The 14,876-nt window shown below is 42.7% G+C and overlaps 1 protein-coding gene across 1 annotated transcript in view; it reads left to right on the plus strand.

Annotated features, from left to right (window-relative positions):
- The window catches only part of pdzd2 (PDZ domain containing 2), a 391,205-nt gene that overhangs the window by 79,368 nt on the left and 296,961 nt on the right, over positions 1–14,876 (plus strand). The window contains exons 2-3 of the mRNA XM_055632782.1: positions 4,105–4,199; positions 10,138–10,668. Of these exons, the coding sequence (XP_055488757.1) occupies positions 10,181–10,668 (488 nt within the window). The 5' untranslated portion in view covers positions 4,105–4,199; positions 10,138–10,180. The remainder of the gene's footprint in view (positions 1–4,104; positions 4,200–10,137; positions 10,669–14,876) is intronic.

Raw genomic sequence — 14,876 nt, forward strand, 5'->3', positions numbered from 1 at the left:
TCTACTGGACACGGCAGGTTGTAGTTATTATCTCAGCCTAAACATAGGGAATCCTATTAAATTGGAATGAGAATGATGTGACATATATGCACTTTGTTGTCATAGGAAAGGGGATCAGTCATGGTCCCATACAACACAAGTTTTATGTTTATAAAACCGTAGATCCCCTGTCTGGATTACTCAAAGGAAATGATCTCTGCATCATGGTTATAGTCTAGCAGGTTCTGTAACAGAAATATACCTCCCTTCTGGAGGTGTGTCCCCTGCCATGGGCAGTAATATTAGTGGTTTGAAGGCTGTTATGATGAGTATGTTGCTGCTGATGTCCAAGTAGGTTGCCCATCAAGATATTGCAACCCCAGAAGTGGGAGAATCATAACCATCGATACCATACTAGCATTTCATCTCTGGATTGCACAAAGCTGTGGCAGCAAAGTTCAGGATCCACATGATTTCAATACAGAGGACATAAGAGGCATACTGTTGGAACCATTAAGCTTAAGTAAGTTTATTACAGACATATGTAGTTACCTTTAATTATCTGCCTGCGTTTATGGCTAGAAGATTCTGGCGCAGACGCTCAGATGATTTTTTTCAGTTTGATGTCGGGCATGGTTTGAAACAGCTTTCTACCATGACCACGAGCATGATCGGGACATATATATGTTGTCAAACTATGTACTTCTACAAGAAGATGTTTTTATTATTTATATAACATGAATGGAACGACGATTAAGAACGGAAAGTTCAAGTCAAGTCAAGAGTCAAGAGTCAAGAGTCAATTTAATTGTCATTTGGACCACTGGAGGTCCAAACGAAATGCCGTTTCTGCAGCCATACATTACACACAAATAGACCCCAGACACAACATAATTACATTTAACATAAACATCCATCACATAGCTGTGATGGAAGGCCAAAAAAACTTATCTCTCCACTGCACTCTCCCCCCCCCTGATGTCAGAGTCAAAGTCAAAGCCCCCGGCTGGCGATGGCGATTGTCCCGCGGCCATTAAAGCCACGCCGGGTGGTGCGAGGTCGCACACCGGGTCTTGGTGTTGGAGCCCCCGGTGTGCGCTCGCAAAGTCCCGCAGCCGTTCCAGCCGCGCGGGGCAATGGTGTTAGGCCCCGCTCCAGGAGCTCTTCGACCCCGCAACACGGGCGGGAGAATTCGCCGTTGCAGGAGCCCCGAAAAGCGGTCTCCCTCCAGGGAGCCGCGGGCTCCTGGTGCCGCCGTCCACAGACCTGTCGTTGGAGCCTCCGCATCAGCAGCAGCAGCGGCAGCAGCAGCAGCAGCAGCAGCAGCGGCAGCGCTCCTCCACCGCTCCACCCGCTCCGGTCTCGGCCAGCTCCGCGACGGCGACGGTGAGTAGCACCAGAGTCCCCGGCTTCTTCCCGTTGGAGGCCGCTCCTCGTTGCGGCCTCAACGACAACGGAAACCCGACGAGAAAAGGTCGGGTCTCCAGTGCAGGGAGAGATTCAAAAGTTTCCCCCCCCCCTCCCACCCCACCCCCATCCCCCCCCACACACACCCCAACATAAAATAACAAAAACTACATAAAAACACAGACAAAAAATAATAAAAACGCGGACAGGCTGAAGATGCCGCTGCTGGCCAGAGACGCGCCGCCTACCGGAAGTTGTGAGTTACTTCATTGTTTTGTATTACTACAATAAATCAAGAGACTACTTCTGGTAGCTTCATCTTTGCTGTTTCAAATGTGTCGTGGAGTGCGTGAGACTACTTTATTAATCATACCCGACAAATTAGTGGCCATCGAAATTGGATTTTGAGAAGTTGTAAAAACCACCACTACAAATACATTTGAAGAAAACCACTTCTTATCACCATTAGTCAGTCTGGAAGACCATCTTTAAATTTGACACAAGGTGCTGGAGTAACTCAGCAGATCAGGCATCATAGAAACATAGAAACATAGAAATTAGGTGCAGGAGTAGGCCATTCGGCCCTTCGAGCCTGCACCGCCATTCAATATGATCATGGCTGATCATCCAACTCAGTATCCCGTACCTGCCTTCTCTCCATACCCCCTGATCCCCTTAGCCACAAGGGCCACATCTAACTCCCTCTTAAATATAGCCAATGAACTGGCCTCAACTACCCTCTGTGGCAGAGAGTTCCAGAGATTCACCACTCTCTGTGTGAAAAAAGTTCTGGAGAACTGGAGAACCAGGAATCATCTCTGGAGAAAAAGGATGGGTGACTTTTCAGGTCAGGACCCGACGAAGAGTCCCAACCCGAAACGTCACCCATCCTTTTTCTCCAGAGATGATGCCTAATCCGCTGAGTTACTCCAGCACTTTGTGTCTATTTCACTATAAAACCAGCATCTGTAGTTGCTTTCTACACATCTCTAAGTTAGGTTTGGGTTTGTCACTAGTACAGTGAAAAAAGACAAGGTTCTAATACATTTTGTAACACACAAACTATACCTTGAATACAGACATCTATGTAAATATATTTATAGTACCAAAGAAGATTTTTTATAAACCATTTAGAAACACTTCTAAAGTTGTACATAAAATTTGTAAAAACTGTGAATATGCACGTATGGATTGAATTAGTTATTTATGGGCAGGGTTAACTCTATAGGCAAGTTGAGAGGATGTCACAGACTACAAAGTACTCTGTGATCCCGGGTGATCCTTAAGTTTTCTATTTGCTGCCTTTATTGTGGAATTGTAAACATTGATCTAAGGCTGTACTACGTAAGGTGTGTCCATACAACTTATTGGCTTAAAAATGTGGACATGTTCATTTACAACAAAATGTTAAACAATTACAAAAACAATTTGCAGTGAAGTCCAGTGGTATTATGGGGAGTAGAATGAAACGGTGTGTTTCACTGTACTTGTGTGTTCATTTAGATTCATAGAGCCAAACAGCATGGAATCAGGCCCTTTGCCCCCACTTGTCTATGAGGACCAAAGTGTCCCATCTAAGGGTCAACATCCCTTTACACCTTTCTTATCCATGTACTTATTTTAAACGTTGTTATTTGTACCTCTTAACAACTTCCTCTGGGCAGCTCGTTCCATATACTCACCACCCTGTGCCAAAAAATGTTCGGGCTATGTTAGTGTGTTAATATAACTGTTATGACATGTTCAATAGGGAACATGGAAAATGGCTCGACAAACAAAACTCAATAATCCTCACTAAACTTGCAGAGTTCACAAGGAATGGTAGTTGTTATTTTGTGCTAAATTGACAGGATGAAATACGGCTGAGTGGTGAATGTTGCATTAATTAGCCCACAGCAAGCTGGAGATCTCAAACCTTTAGATATTGCTAATGATATTGAGGAACAATATTCTTAGCAGTAGTCACACTGCATAGAAACAGGCCCTTTGGCCCAACATCCACGCTAACCTAGATGTCCACACAATCTAGTCCCATTTCCTGGTGTTTGGCTCAAATCCCTCCAACCCTTTCCTATCCATGTACCTGTCCAAGTGCATTTTAAATATTGTTATTTTACTTGCCTCATCAACTTCCTCTGGCGGCTCATTCCACAAACCCACCACCCTCTGTGTGCAAACATTGTTCCTCAGGTTCCTATTAAATTTTACACCCTCACCTTCAGTCTATGCCCTTTTTGATTCCCCTACCCTGGGACAAAGACTGTGCATTCACCCTATCTATTCCCCTCATGGTTCTATACATCTCTATAATATCATCCCTCAGCCTCTTGTGGTCGAAGTAATACAGTCCTGGCCTGCCCAACATGTGGGCGACCCAAACTGAACACAATGCTCCAAATGTAGCCTGTCTTAGCAAATGTGTATACTGCATTTTATTGATACAATTGTAATTAAATACCTGTTGGTATGGTTGTAAGTATCTTAAGAATTTTTTTATTTACAGCACCCAGCAAATATGGTTCATTTATGAATTTTAGCTGTTCGTTTACGTAAAATGGGGCACTCATGTCTCAGTGGCGATGCATGTGATAGTCAATAGACAAAAGAGAGTGTCAAATCTGAAAAAAAAACTGTTTTAAGGCACTTTGCCAAGGGTGGAGTCGAAGATTTTGGTAACACTGTTTTATATTTGATTTTTCTCTCTCCCGACTGGTGTAGTGAGAAAACTGTTGCAAAACAGCTGTGCCTGAAAGCAAAGGAAACTATTTCAAACAGGTGATTCCCAGGCATCTGTGGAGACTTGGAATCCTCAGGTATGTGCTCTCAATTCCTTAGTATTTTGTTAGTGCAAACAGATTAGTGGCCAGTTTAAAGGAGGCGTGCAAACTGGAAGGTCTTTTACTGTTACATAGCAACTATGTTGTGGCTTAAGATTTGGGATTACAATAAAGGCTTTGTCAGTGTTATTAAAACTGCTATGATATGTTCAACAGGGAACATGGAAAATGGCTCAACAAACAAAACTCAATAATCCTCACTTAAGCTTGCAAAGTTCACAAGGAATGGTGGTTGTTATTTTGTGCTAAATTGACAGGATAAAATTTGGCTGAGTTGTGTATGTTGGAGCATTAATTAGCCCACAGCAAGCTGGTGATCTAACACCTTTAGATATTGTGAATAATATTGTTGAACAATATTCATAGCCATGGTCACCGAGTCACACTGCATAGAAACAGGCCCTTTGGCCCAGCTCCTCCATGCCAAACTAGATGTCCCCTTAATCTAGTCCCATTTCCTGGTGTTTGGCTCAAATCCCTCCAACCCTTTCCTATCCATGTACCTGTCCAAATGTCTTTTAAATATTAATATTTTGCTTGCCTCAACAACTTAGTCTGGGGCTCATTCCAAACATTGTTCCTCGGGTTCCTATTAAATTGTACACCTTCACCTTCAGTCTATGCCCTTTAATTTTTGATTCTCCTAGCCTGGGGAAAAATACATTGTGCATTCACCCTGTATATTCCCCTCATTTTTATACCCTATTAGATCACCACTCAGCCTCCTGTACTCCAAGGAATAAAGTCCTTGACTGGCCAACCTCTCCCTATAGTTCTGGATCTCAAGCCCTGGCAATATCTTCGTAAATCTTCTCTGCACTCTTTTCAGCTTAATGTCATCTTTCCTATAGCAGGGTGATCAGAACTGAACACGGTACTTCAACTGCAGCCTCACTAACACCATGTAACGCAATGTCGGATAACCTCCCATCTTCCATATTCAATTCCCTGACTGATGAAGGCCAGCATACCTAAAGCCTTCTTCACCACTCTATCTACCTGTGATGCCCCTTTCACAGAATGATATACTTGTTCTCCTAGATCACTCTGCTCTACAACGCACCCCAGGGCCAGATTATTCCCTGTGTAGGTCCACCCCTAGATTATCTTCCCAAGTGCACCATTTCACTCTGACCATCCATTTGGAATTCCTCTGCACACTTTCCCAGCTGATCGAGATCCCGCTATACTTCGTCATAACTATCTTCTTCCCACCAACCATTAGCCTCATGAACCACACTGCACAACCCTAACCACAACCTCGCCTCAGCAATGATCTACTATGTATTTCATTTTTGACTGCTCAACATACTTTGGATTTGCACCACTATGGTCGGATTACATAGTGTTACTGATTATTAACATTGTATTATTAGTTAGTGTATAAGAATTAAGCAACTAAGAATTTGATTATTCTGTTCCTGGTACATATGACAATTAAACACTCTTGACTTGATTTTTTTCAAATCTTGCCTTAAGCTTCATTAGAACAATTAAAAAGATTAAAGTTCAAAAGTTTGCATTAGGACAGGGATCTGTTGTTAAAGTGTCATGACAATGTTGCATATGGGAAAGATAGATTCCTCATACTTAAAGAATCTATCGATCAGTCAATATTTGCGTACAGATTCAGAAGTCAAATGAATATAGAATTGTCACTATGATGCATGTTCTACATGCAGAAAGATCTATCTAGGAAATACATGCAAATTCATTTTGTAAAAATCTCAGAAAAAGATACTTTAAAATATGACTTGTGTGCTTGAGCAGTGGGAGATGGGAATTGGGTTACATTAACAGAAGCGCATGCTGTGATTTTATGGAGTCGGATTCAGTGCCCCATTTTTTATTCAAAACACCTGTAGCCTGAAGACAGAAGCACAATAAAGTCCAATGTAGTTTGGTAGTTTATGCTAATAAAAATGCACCACAATTAGATAACACTGAAGAACAGCACAAGGAAATAGAGAAATTGTTACCAGCTTGCACAGCATCACTCCAAAACATCTTTATTGCCTAAATTATTATCATATGGTGTTTTGGGCTTGGGATTTGTTTGTGTTTCCACATTAAGGGAACAGTTTTTTTTTCATGTTGCATCAAGTGAGATGGATGTTTGGAATTGAATCCATCACATGTTGCCAGACAGCGATTAAAATGAGACTTACTGTAGGAAATGAGCAGTTTTTACTCACTGTCCTGTTTGCACTAGGGGGTCCTTCCTCACAAATAGGTCTGCTGTATCCTGTTAGTATTTTTCCTGTAATATGTTGCAAATATAACTCATTTATAGGGTAAATTACTCCAACAGAAAATGACTTCCACACATGTTTGAAAGATTCATAATAATTCAGTTATCCTTCACGATAAACTGGCATATAATGTAGGTGATTCACTTTAAAAAAGCTACTTTGAAGTGTCCCTTACATCTTGGTGTTCATTTTTCTGGATTGAGACTTGCTTTATTTCTAGTCCTATTTCATTAAATCTGAGGTTCAAGGCTGATAATAATTTGCTATATTTGATGCAAACCAGCATTGTACCCCATTGTATTGTATTGTACCCTATATCCATATCTCATCAGTGTGTCTCAACTGAGTCATACAGCAAGGAGACAGGCCCTTCTGCCCAACTCATCCATGCTAACCAAGTTGCCCCATCTAGGCTAGTTTCATTTGCTTGCATTTGACCCATATACCTCTAAACCATTCCTATCTATGTACCTGTCCAAGTGTCTTTTAAATGCTATTTTTGTGCCTGCCTCAACTACCTCCTCAGGCAGCTCATTCCATACACCCACCACCCTCTGAGTGAAGAGGTTGCCCGTCATGTTCCTGCTAAATTCTTCCCCTCTCACCTTAAACATATGTCCTCTGGTTCTTGATTCCCCTTCCCTGGGTAAAAGACTCCATGCAATCACCCTGTAAATTCCCCTCATGATTTTATGCACCTCTATAAGATTACCCTTTAGCCTCCTGTGTTACAAGGAATAAAATACTATCTCGCTTAATTTCACCCCATAGCTCAGGTACTCGAGTCCTGGCAACATCCTCATTGCGCTTGTCAAGGTGGTGGGGGTTCCTTTTAATTCAGTCCTTTGTCTCATCTGTATCAAGGTGGTTGACAGATCATGTTCTCTGTCAATTTGGCTAAGTGTACCAGAATGCCTGATAGCCACACCACACATGCTCTTGCCCCAATGTTGAACATTATTTTACAATTACAACACAAAGTACTTGTGCTATAACTCCAGGATACGCATTCGACTAAGAAACCAAGCCCAAATCCAAGGTAATATCTAACTATCTATACCAACTTACAATAAATAACTCCATATGCAAAAAAACAACTACCTACATATTAACTAGCTCTTTAAACAAAAACTAATCCTGCAGATGCAAGTATATCATTGGGGTTATCTAGTGGGCATCTCCCTTCACTGGTGTTTCATTGAGTTAGATCCACTACACCACAGGCAGGCTCAATAGTTAGCTCTGGCAAAGGAAACTGCAGCCAATTAGCTCACTCTAACAAATGCTAAACCCCTGCATCCTATCTCCAACTAATCCTAGCCCATCATTAAACTTGTAACATCACAAATATCAGCCTTGCATAAGGCCGGGATACACGTACACAGACTACAATTACAAAGCAGTACACATACTGCGTGCCATACGTTTCCTATCTGCCCCCAACTGACATTATTTCTTCTTCACAAAATCCACCTGGCTACTGCTTGCTCTGCTGCCTCTGACATCTGCTTTACAGCCCTGATGCAAACTCTGTCTACAAATTCCTAGCTCTCCAAATAGCGACGTGATTGATCTCACTATGAAACTTCTACAACCCACCTCTTCTGGACGTACTCGTGCTCTCCATCCTCGCTGCTCAACTTCTGCTGCCAACTCTACGTATCTAAGCCTTTTCCCGTCATAAGCCTCATGCACTAAGTCGCCCAAGGCACCGTCAGTTCTATAAAATACTCTATCCTCTGACTAACTGACCATAACACTATATTAGGCCTCAAACTAGTAATAATTATTTCCTGTGGAACAACAAGCTTTCCTCCCAAATCTACCAACATCTCCCACTCATTGTCTCCCCGTAGCTGGCCTGACTCATGCCTGTCTGAAAACTTCCCTCATTTACCTTTCTCTCCCTGACGGGCAAAATTAATCGCTACCCTCTCAGTCCTGGTGCCGACATAATTCACTTGTGCTCGCCTCCTCTCAATTGCTGCAGCTTTGCCCTTCACAACCTGGTTATGCTGCCAAGTATACCGACCCTGAGAAAGACAAGTTCTACATCCTGACAAAATATGCCTCAACGTTGCCACCTCCGAACACAAGGGACATGCCAGGCCCCCACCTACCCATTGTTTGAGGTCCTGCGGTGATGGCAGTACATCATATATAGCTCCTGTAAGGAAACTTAAATGACCTGTCTCCATGCCCCACAGGACCCTCCAGTTAAACCTCTTATCTACACTTTCCCAGTTCATCCACTGTCCCTGCTTAACCTGAGCTACTGCCCTGAGACATCTCACTGCTTCCTCATGAGGACCTACCTGCTCAACAACCAATTTCCTCCTCTCTGCTGGACCCGCCTTACTCCACACTGGTTTCCCTGTGCTGAGCCCTAAGCCTCCTTTCCCTTGCTGCACCCTAGTAACAATGTCTGTCTGCCTCAGGGCTGCTTGTACTTCTTCTACTGCCCGCTTTGAGTTCCACTTCCTCCCTCTAGTTACACTTGGCATCAGATTACTAACTAAGGTATCCTTATTCCCTGATAATTGCAACCCTAACCTCACCTTAGCACACTTAAACCCCTCTGTTAATATGTTGAAATTCAGGATTTCATCCATGGCAACTCCAAAATAACCAAACAGATTCCAAACTGCGGTTAATTTCAAGAAATTATCTTATCAAGTGGATACAACCTGTGTAAGCGTCACACAACTACCATTCTAATTGAGAGTGTGTTTAACACAATTCTGTCCAGGAGATTTTAACGCTAGATTAGTGCGTATAATATTACTTCAAGGTTCCAGTTCCATAATACCAGTGCACCCACTAAAGAAATCACTTGAAGATTTGCTTATTATCAATGGCTATTATTACCTCTATCCTCAGTGTTTTTTTCCCCCTGTATATATCTGGAGAAAAATAACTTTATTCCAACTATTCCAGAACAAGGGGTCACAGTTTAAGGATAAAGGGGACATTTTTTTTAGGACTGAGATGAGAAAAACATTTTTCACACAGAGAGTGGTGAATCTCTGGAACTCTCTGCCACAGAATGTAGTTGAGGCCAGTTCATTGGCTATATTTAAGAGGGTGTTAGACGTGGCCCTTGTGGCTAAAGGGATCAGGGGGTATGGAGAGAAGGCAGGAACAGGATACTGAGTTGGATGATCAGCCATGATCATATTGATTGGCGGTGCAGGCTCGAGGGGCCGAATGGCCTACTCCTGTACCTAATTTCTATGTTTCTATGTAAAAACATTGTTAACAGAAGTAATTTTCTTGACAATAAATCTTAAAATGTCCTCTAGTGTTATCCTTTGAATTGTTACCTGAATTGTGTTTTTCTTTTTTTTTAAGATGCAGCTAAAGCTGAATGACCAATATCCTCTGCATTGTTCCAAATCATAAGCTGCTGTATGTCTATGAAACTACTTGCTTGGTTCATGGGGCCAGAGCTGTCTCTCCTGCATGATCCCTTCATGTAATCATTTTTGTTTTTGTTCTCCAATAATTTTTTCCCCAACACCGTGAAACACTGAAAATGATTTTGTGGTTCACCTTTGTGATGCCGTTTGTGCCTAGACTATGTTGTGTTATATTTCAGAGCCCAACGAGAACAATCACAGTTCCCTGAAGATTTATGGCATTTATACCATTATGTTTTCCAGCCGCTGGGATTTTAGATAATGTGGGAATACTGGGTGTCCCACAATGCCAATTACTACAGAAAGTGCCATGCTGTACCTCCCTCTCCTGGAACGCTGGTTGGACATTAGACTGAAGGAAGAACAGCAATCCCCCGGACTTCAATCATGCCAGTCAGCCATTCAGATGCTGTGTGAGTACATACACCTGAATTTTGGATTGGGCGCAACTGCCCGGCAACCGGGCCAAAAGGGAAGAGACGATTTTGAAATTTGCGCGGCTCACTTGATCAGAACTGAAGGGGACAAAGATGGCCTTGGACTGCGTTTTGGGAATGTCCCCATCTATTGGGATTCTCCAAGTGACCACGACAGCAAAAAGTGTAGAAAGAAGAGAAAGGATAGCAAAGGGCCTGTGCTGGATGTTGGATACATCTGGGTTACGGAGGTGGAGAAGCACAGTGCTGCTGCAAAGTGTGAGAAGATTAAGATTCGAGATGAAGTGTTGATGTTGAATGGACAGTTGATGGTTGGCGTTGATGTTGCAGGAGCCAGGTAAGAACTGGACTTACCAACAATATAGTTCGCATACTAACATATCCTAATCCACAGCTTAGTTATGCAGTGGTTGTATATTACCAGTATATATATTTTTAAGGTTTAGTATGTATAAGTAATACAAAAACAAACTGAAAAATCAAGTGATGAGAAATTAATGACGTGATTTAATTATGTGACTTTTGTGATTTATAAAAAAATTGGCGGCACCGTGGTGCAATGGTAGAGCTGCTGCCTTACAACGCCAGAGCCCCTGGTTTGATCCTGACTTTGCATGCAGTCTGTGGAGAATTTGTGACCATGTGGATTTCCTCTGGGTGCTCCGGTTTCCTCCCACATCCCAAAGATGTGCTGGTTTGTAGGTTAATTGGCCTTTTGTAAATTGCCTGTAGTGTGTAAGGAAAGGATGTGAATGTGGGATAAGATAGAACTGGTGTGAACAGGTGATTGGTGGTTGACGTTCACTCAGTGGGATAAAGGGCCTGTTTCCATGCTGTATCTTTCAATATATAAACTGTATACACATCTCCTTTAGCTTAAAAGGCACCAACTAAGATGGAGATGTGGGGTGTGATGTTTATGAACATTTCTGAGGGAAAGTAATTTACACTTGAACTATCGTTATGCAATTTGAGTTTTAGGTGTTTTTATGAATAGATTGTCTTTACATTAATGTTGCTTGTGAGGGAGACCCGGGTGTTGAATATAAAGAAAAACACATGTGAAATATTATTTTGCATCCAATTAGAAAAGCCGTTGGAATATCTTCCGATATCCAATTTACACTGTTTAATATTAAATCTTCTATTCTCACAACTTGAGTCATTTTGCATTTATGATGTGGTTCATTATATCATCATAGGTTTGCATTTGGTGGTGGCGGCGCCTAACGGCAGCGGCTCGACTGCAGTCGTTCGTCTTTTTTTTTTTTTTTTTTTGTCTTGTTAAATGTATGTTTTGAGCTTAGTTTTTATTATTTTTTAGCTGTGTATATGTGGGGGGTGGGGGGGGATGTGGGGGAAACCGTTTAATCTCTTCCCTGTACGGGGACCCGACATTTTCCCTGTCGGGTCTCTGGTGTCGTTGGGCCTAACATCGTGGAGCCGGCGGCGACCTCCGTCCGGGACTAACCCGAGGGCTCCAGTCGCGGAGCCTGCGGAACTGACATCACGGAGCTGGCCGACTTCGGAGCGGGAAGAGCTGTGGTGGCGCTCGGCTGCGACCCGACTTTGGAGCTTCGGAAGCTTCAGCTGCAGGCTCTAGCTGCAGGCCTGGTGGACAGGAACATCGGGAGCTCGCAGGTCCCTGGTGGGAGACGGCTTTTCGGAGCTCCCGCAACGGCAGCTTCTCCCGCTGGAATCGCAGGGTTGAAAGGACACGGAGCGTGGCCTAACATCACCCGGTGCGGGTTAGTGGCCACGGGGACTTCCATCGTCACCGGGGGCCCCAGTTCGCCTAGACGCTGCAGTTGGACTGCTGGACCGCTGGTTGGCCTGCTTGATCCGCGGGGTTTAAAGGACACGGAGCTGGGGCCTAACATCACTAAATGGCCACGGGACTTACCATCTTACCAAGCGGGGGGCTTTAACATCGGAGCCCCAGTTCGCCTCGATGCTGCAGTTGGACCGTGGGAGAAGAACAAAGGGAAGAGATAAGACTTTGCCTTCCATCACAGTGAGGAGGTGTTGGAGACTCACTGTTATGGATGTTTATGTAAACTGTGTTAAGTGTGGTCTTGGGTTTTTTTGTAATGTAAAAAACTGTAGTAAATGTAATTTTGTTCAAACCTAGGTTTGAATGACAATAAATAGCATTCCATTCCATTTCTAATATTTCTAAGTGCACAATCTATGTACATTCTATGACATATGTTTTAGCAGGTTATTTCCTTTGCAAACTAGCATACAAACAACATTTTGAATACTATTTCTGGGACAAAAAGCCTTGGGGTTTCCAGCGCCACTCTCGAGTCAAACAACACCTGTGGAAGAGAAACAAGAATTAAAATTACAGGTTAGAAACCTGCCTTAATTCTGTCCTCGCAGATACTGCCTGACCTGCTGAGTGTTTCCTGTATTTTCTGTTTTTATTTCAGCTTTCTAGCATGTGGAGTTTTTGTGTAATTTTTCATCTTTTGTTTGAAACGTGCTATTAATTCGGAGCAGCTGAAACAAAAAGTATGTATGGATTTAACAGGAGGTCAGATCTACACCTGAGATAGTAAGTCAAGATTCTGTCAGTTTAATCAGATGAAGTAAGGCAACTGTTGCTCTGACGGAACAACTGATGCTCTGTATTGGTGAATCTCTAACCTTACGGTTCCCTTTCTCTGGTCAGATGTATGTTTTAAAACTAAATAATCTTTTGCGATGCATGTCATGTCACCTTGTAACACTGCATATGTAATAGAATTTGGTGATCACAGCTTCTAACTGAAGAAGAACATGAATTCTGAATTTAGAAACACTTCAGGCTGCACAGAATTGTAAATTAAGGGTCTGTCCCACTGCGGGGGTCCTAATTCACGAGTTTAGAAGAGTTTGCCCTTGACTCATACTCGCAGCATGGTCGACACAAGGTCCTAGGAGGTCTTTGTAACTCTCCATCATGCTCAAGAGTAGTCCCCGCGTACTCGAGGCCTCAGCTAGGTTGCGGCGGTTTTTTCAACATGCTGAAAAATGCCCGCGAGTAAAAAAAGGTCGCCATGGAAAAAATTGATATTTTTTACTCGTAGGTTTAGTCGAGGTAGGTCGTATTAGGTCGTAATGCTATCGTAGGTAATCAAAGGCAATCGAAGGTAATCAAAGGTAGTCGAAGGTAAAGCTCGTTGAGAAAAAAAAGATGTAAACTTTATTAAAAGTTGTCTGGCTTCTTAAACTCCATTCCTTCTCCCCCCCCCTTCTCTCCCCTTCTTTAATGAGGTTTTCTTTTAGGCAATCCTTGGATGAGGATGATTTGCTTCCACCACAATTCTATGGATAATCCAATTATATGGATTCTGAAGTGGTTGATGAGGCCAAAGGCTGATGGCAATACTTCCACTGTTTTTGCTGGGCTTCGCTATGCTCCCAGTGGAGTAATTTGAGATTCTCAGTCTCACCCTGGATAAGCTATTTTCATTTAGGTCAGTTATGAAGCAGGGAAACTTGAGAGTTGATGTTACATGTTAAAAAAAAATTCCAAAGAAGACTTTGTGAACATTCTAGAAACATTTCCACTGTCCTTTGTTGATCCTGTGTTGTGATGGTGCTAGGAATGGAGAGCCTCTTTTGCAGACTGCAACTTGGTCTGAGAATGATGTGGCCACCCATCATAGATTTGTGTAATTAATGCTTCGATGCTGGAGATGTTGGCCTGGCAGAGGATGCTGACTTGGTTTGGTTACTCTGCCAGTGAACGTGGAAGATTTTAAGATGAAAAAGAAAAGATTTAATAGGAACCTGAGGGGCAACTTTTTCCACACAGAGTCTTGTGGATATGAGGACATAGGATATGAGGATGTGGATATGAGGACGTAGTTGAGGCAGGTACTAGAACAACATTTAAAAGACATTTGGACAGGTACAAGGAAAGGTGTAGAGAGGTATGGGCCAAATGTATGCAGGAGGAACTATGGGAGATGGAGCATCTTGGTCGGTGTGGCAAGTTGGACTGAAGGACCAATTCCCTTGCTCTATGACTCTGTGGCTCTAGTTTGCAGAGATATTGTTTTGGTATCTCATCAGTGCTTTGAAATGTCTGCTGTAGACAATTGATGTATATGAGTGGGCCTTTTATTGCAACCTGGTCGACTGTCTGCTTTTTAAGTCGTAACAGTGCAGGTCGCCTGTCAATGTCAGAAGACTGTGCATACACACACAGTTCCTTTGACTGGCCAGATTAACTGCTCCCAGAAGCTAGATGCGAATGATTCTTGAATTGTCATTCTATAGTGACCATGTGGAAGAGATGGAATGTCATTGTTAAAATATGTTTTTATCTTTAATTTTTGAACAGCAGTTTATGCTGCTCCTGCACCTGCTGCAGATTGCTTGCAGTTATTACAGTGATAGAAGCTGTGTCAAAGAACATGCACATCCCCACAAGAGAGGAATATATCGGGTAGATGCAGTCTTTTGCCAGAGTAGGTGAATATAGGACCAGAGGACATAGGTTTAAGGTGAAGGGGAAAAGATTTAGTAGGAATCTGAGGGGGTAACATTTTC

The sequence above is a fragment of the Leucoraja erinacea genome, chromosome 1 (assembly GCF_028641065.1).
Source record: "Leucoraja erinacea ecotype New England chromosome 1, Leri_hhj_1, whole genome shotgun sequence".
NCBI lineage: Eukaryota > Metazoa > Chordata > Chondrichthyes > Rajiformes > Rajidae > Leucoraja > Leucoraja erinaceus.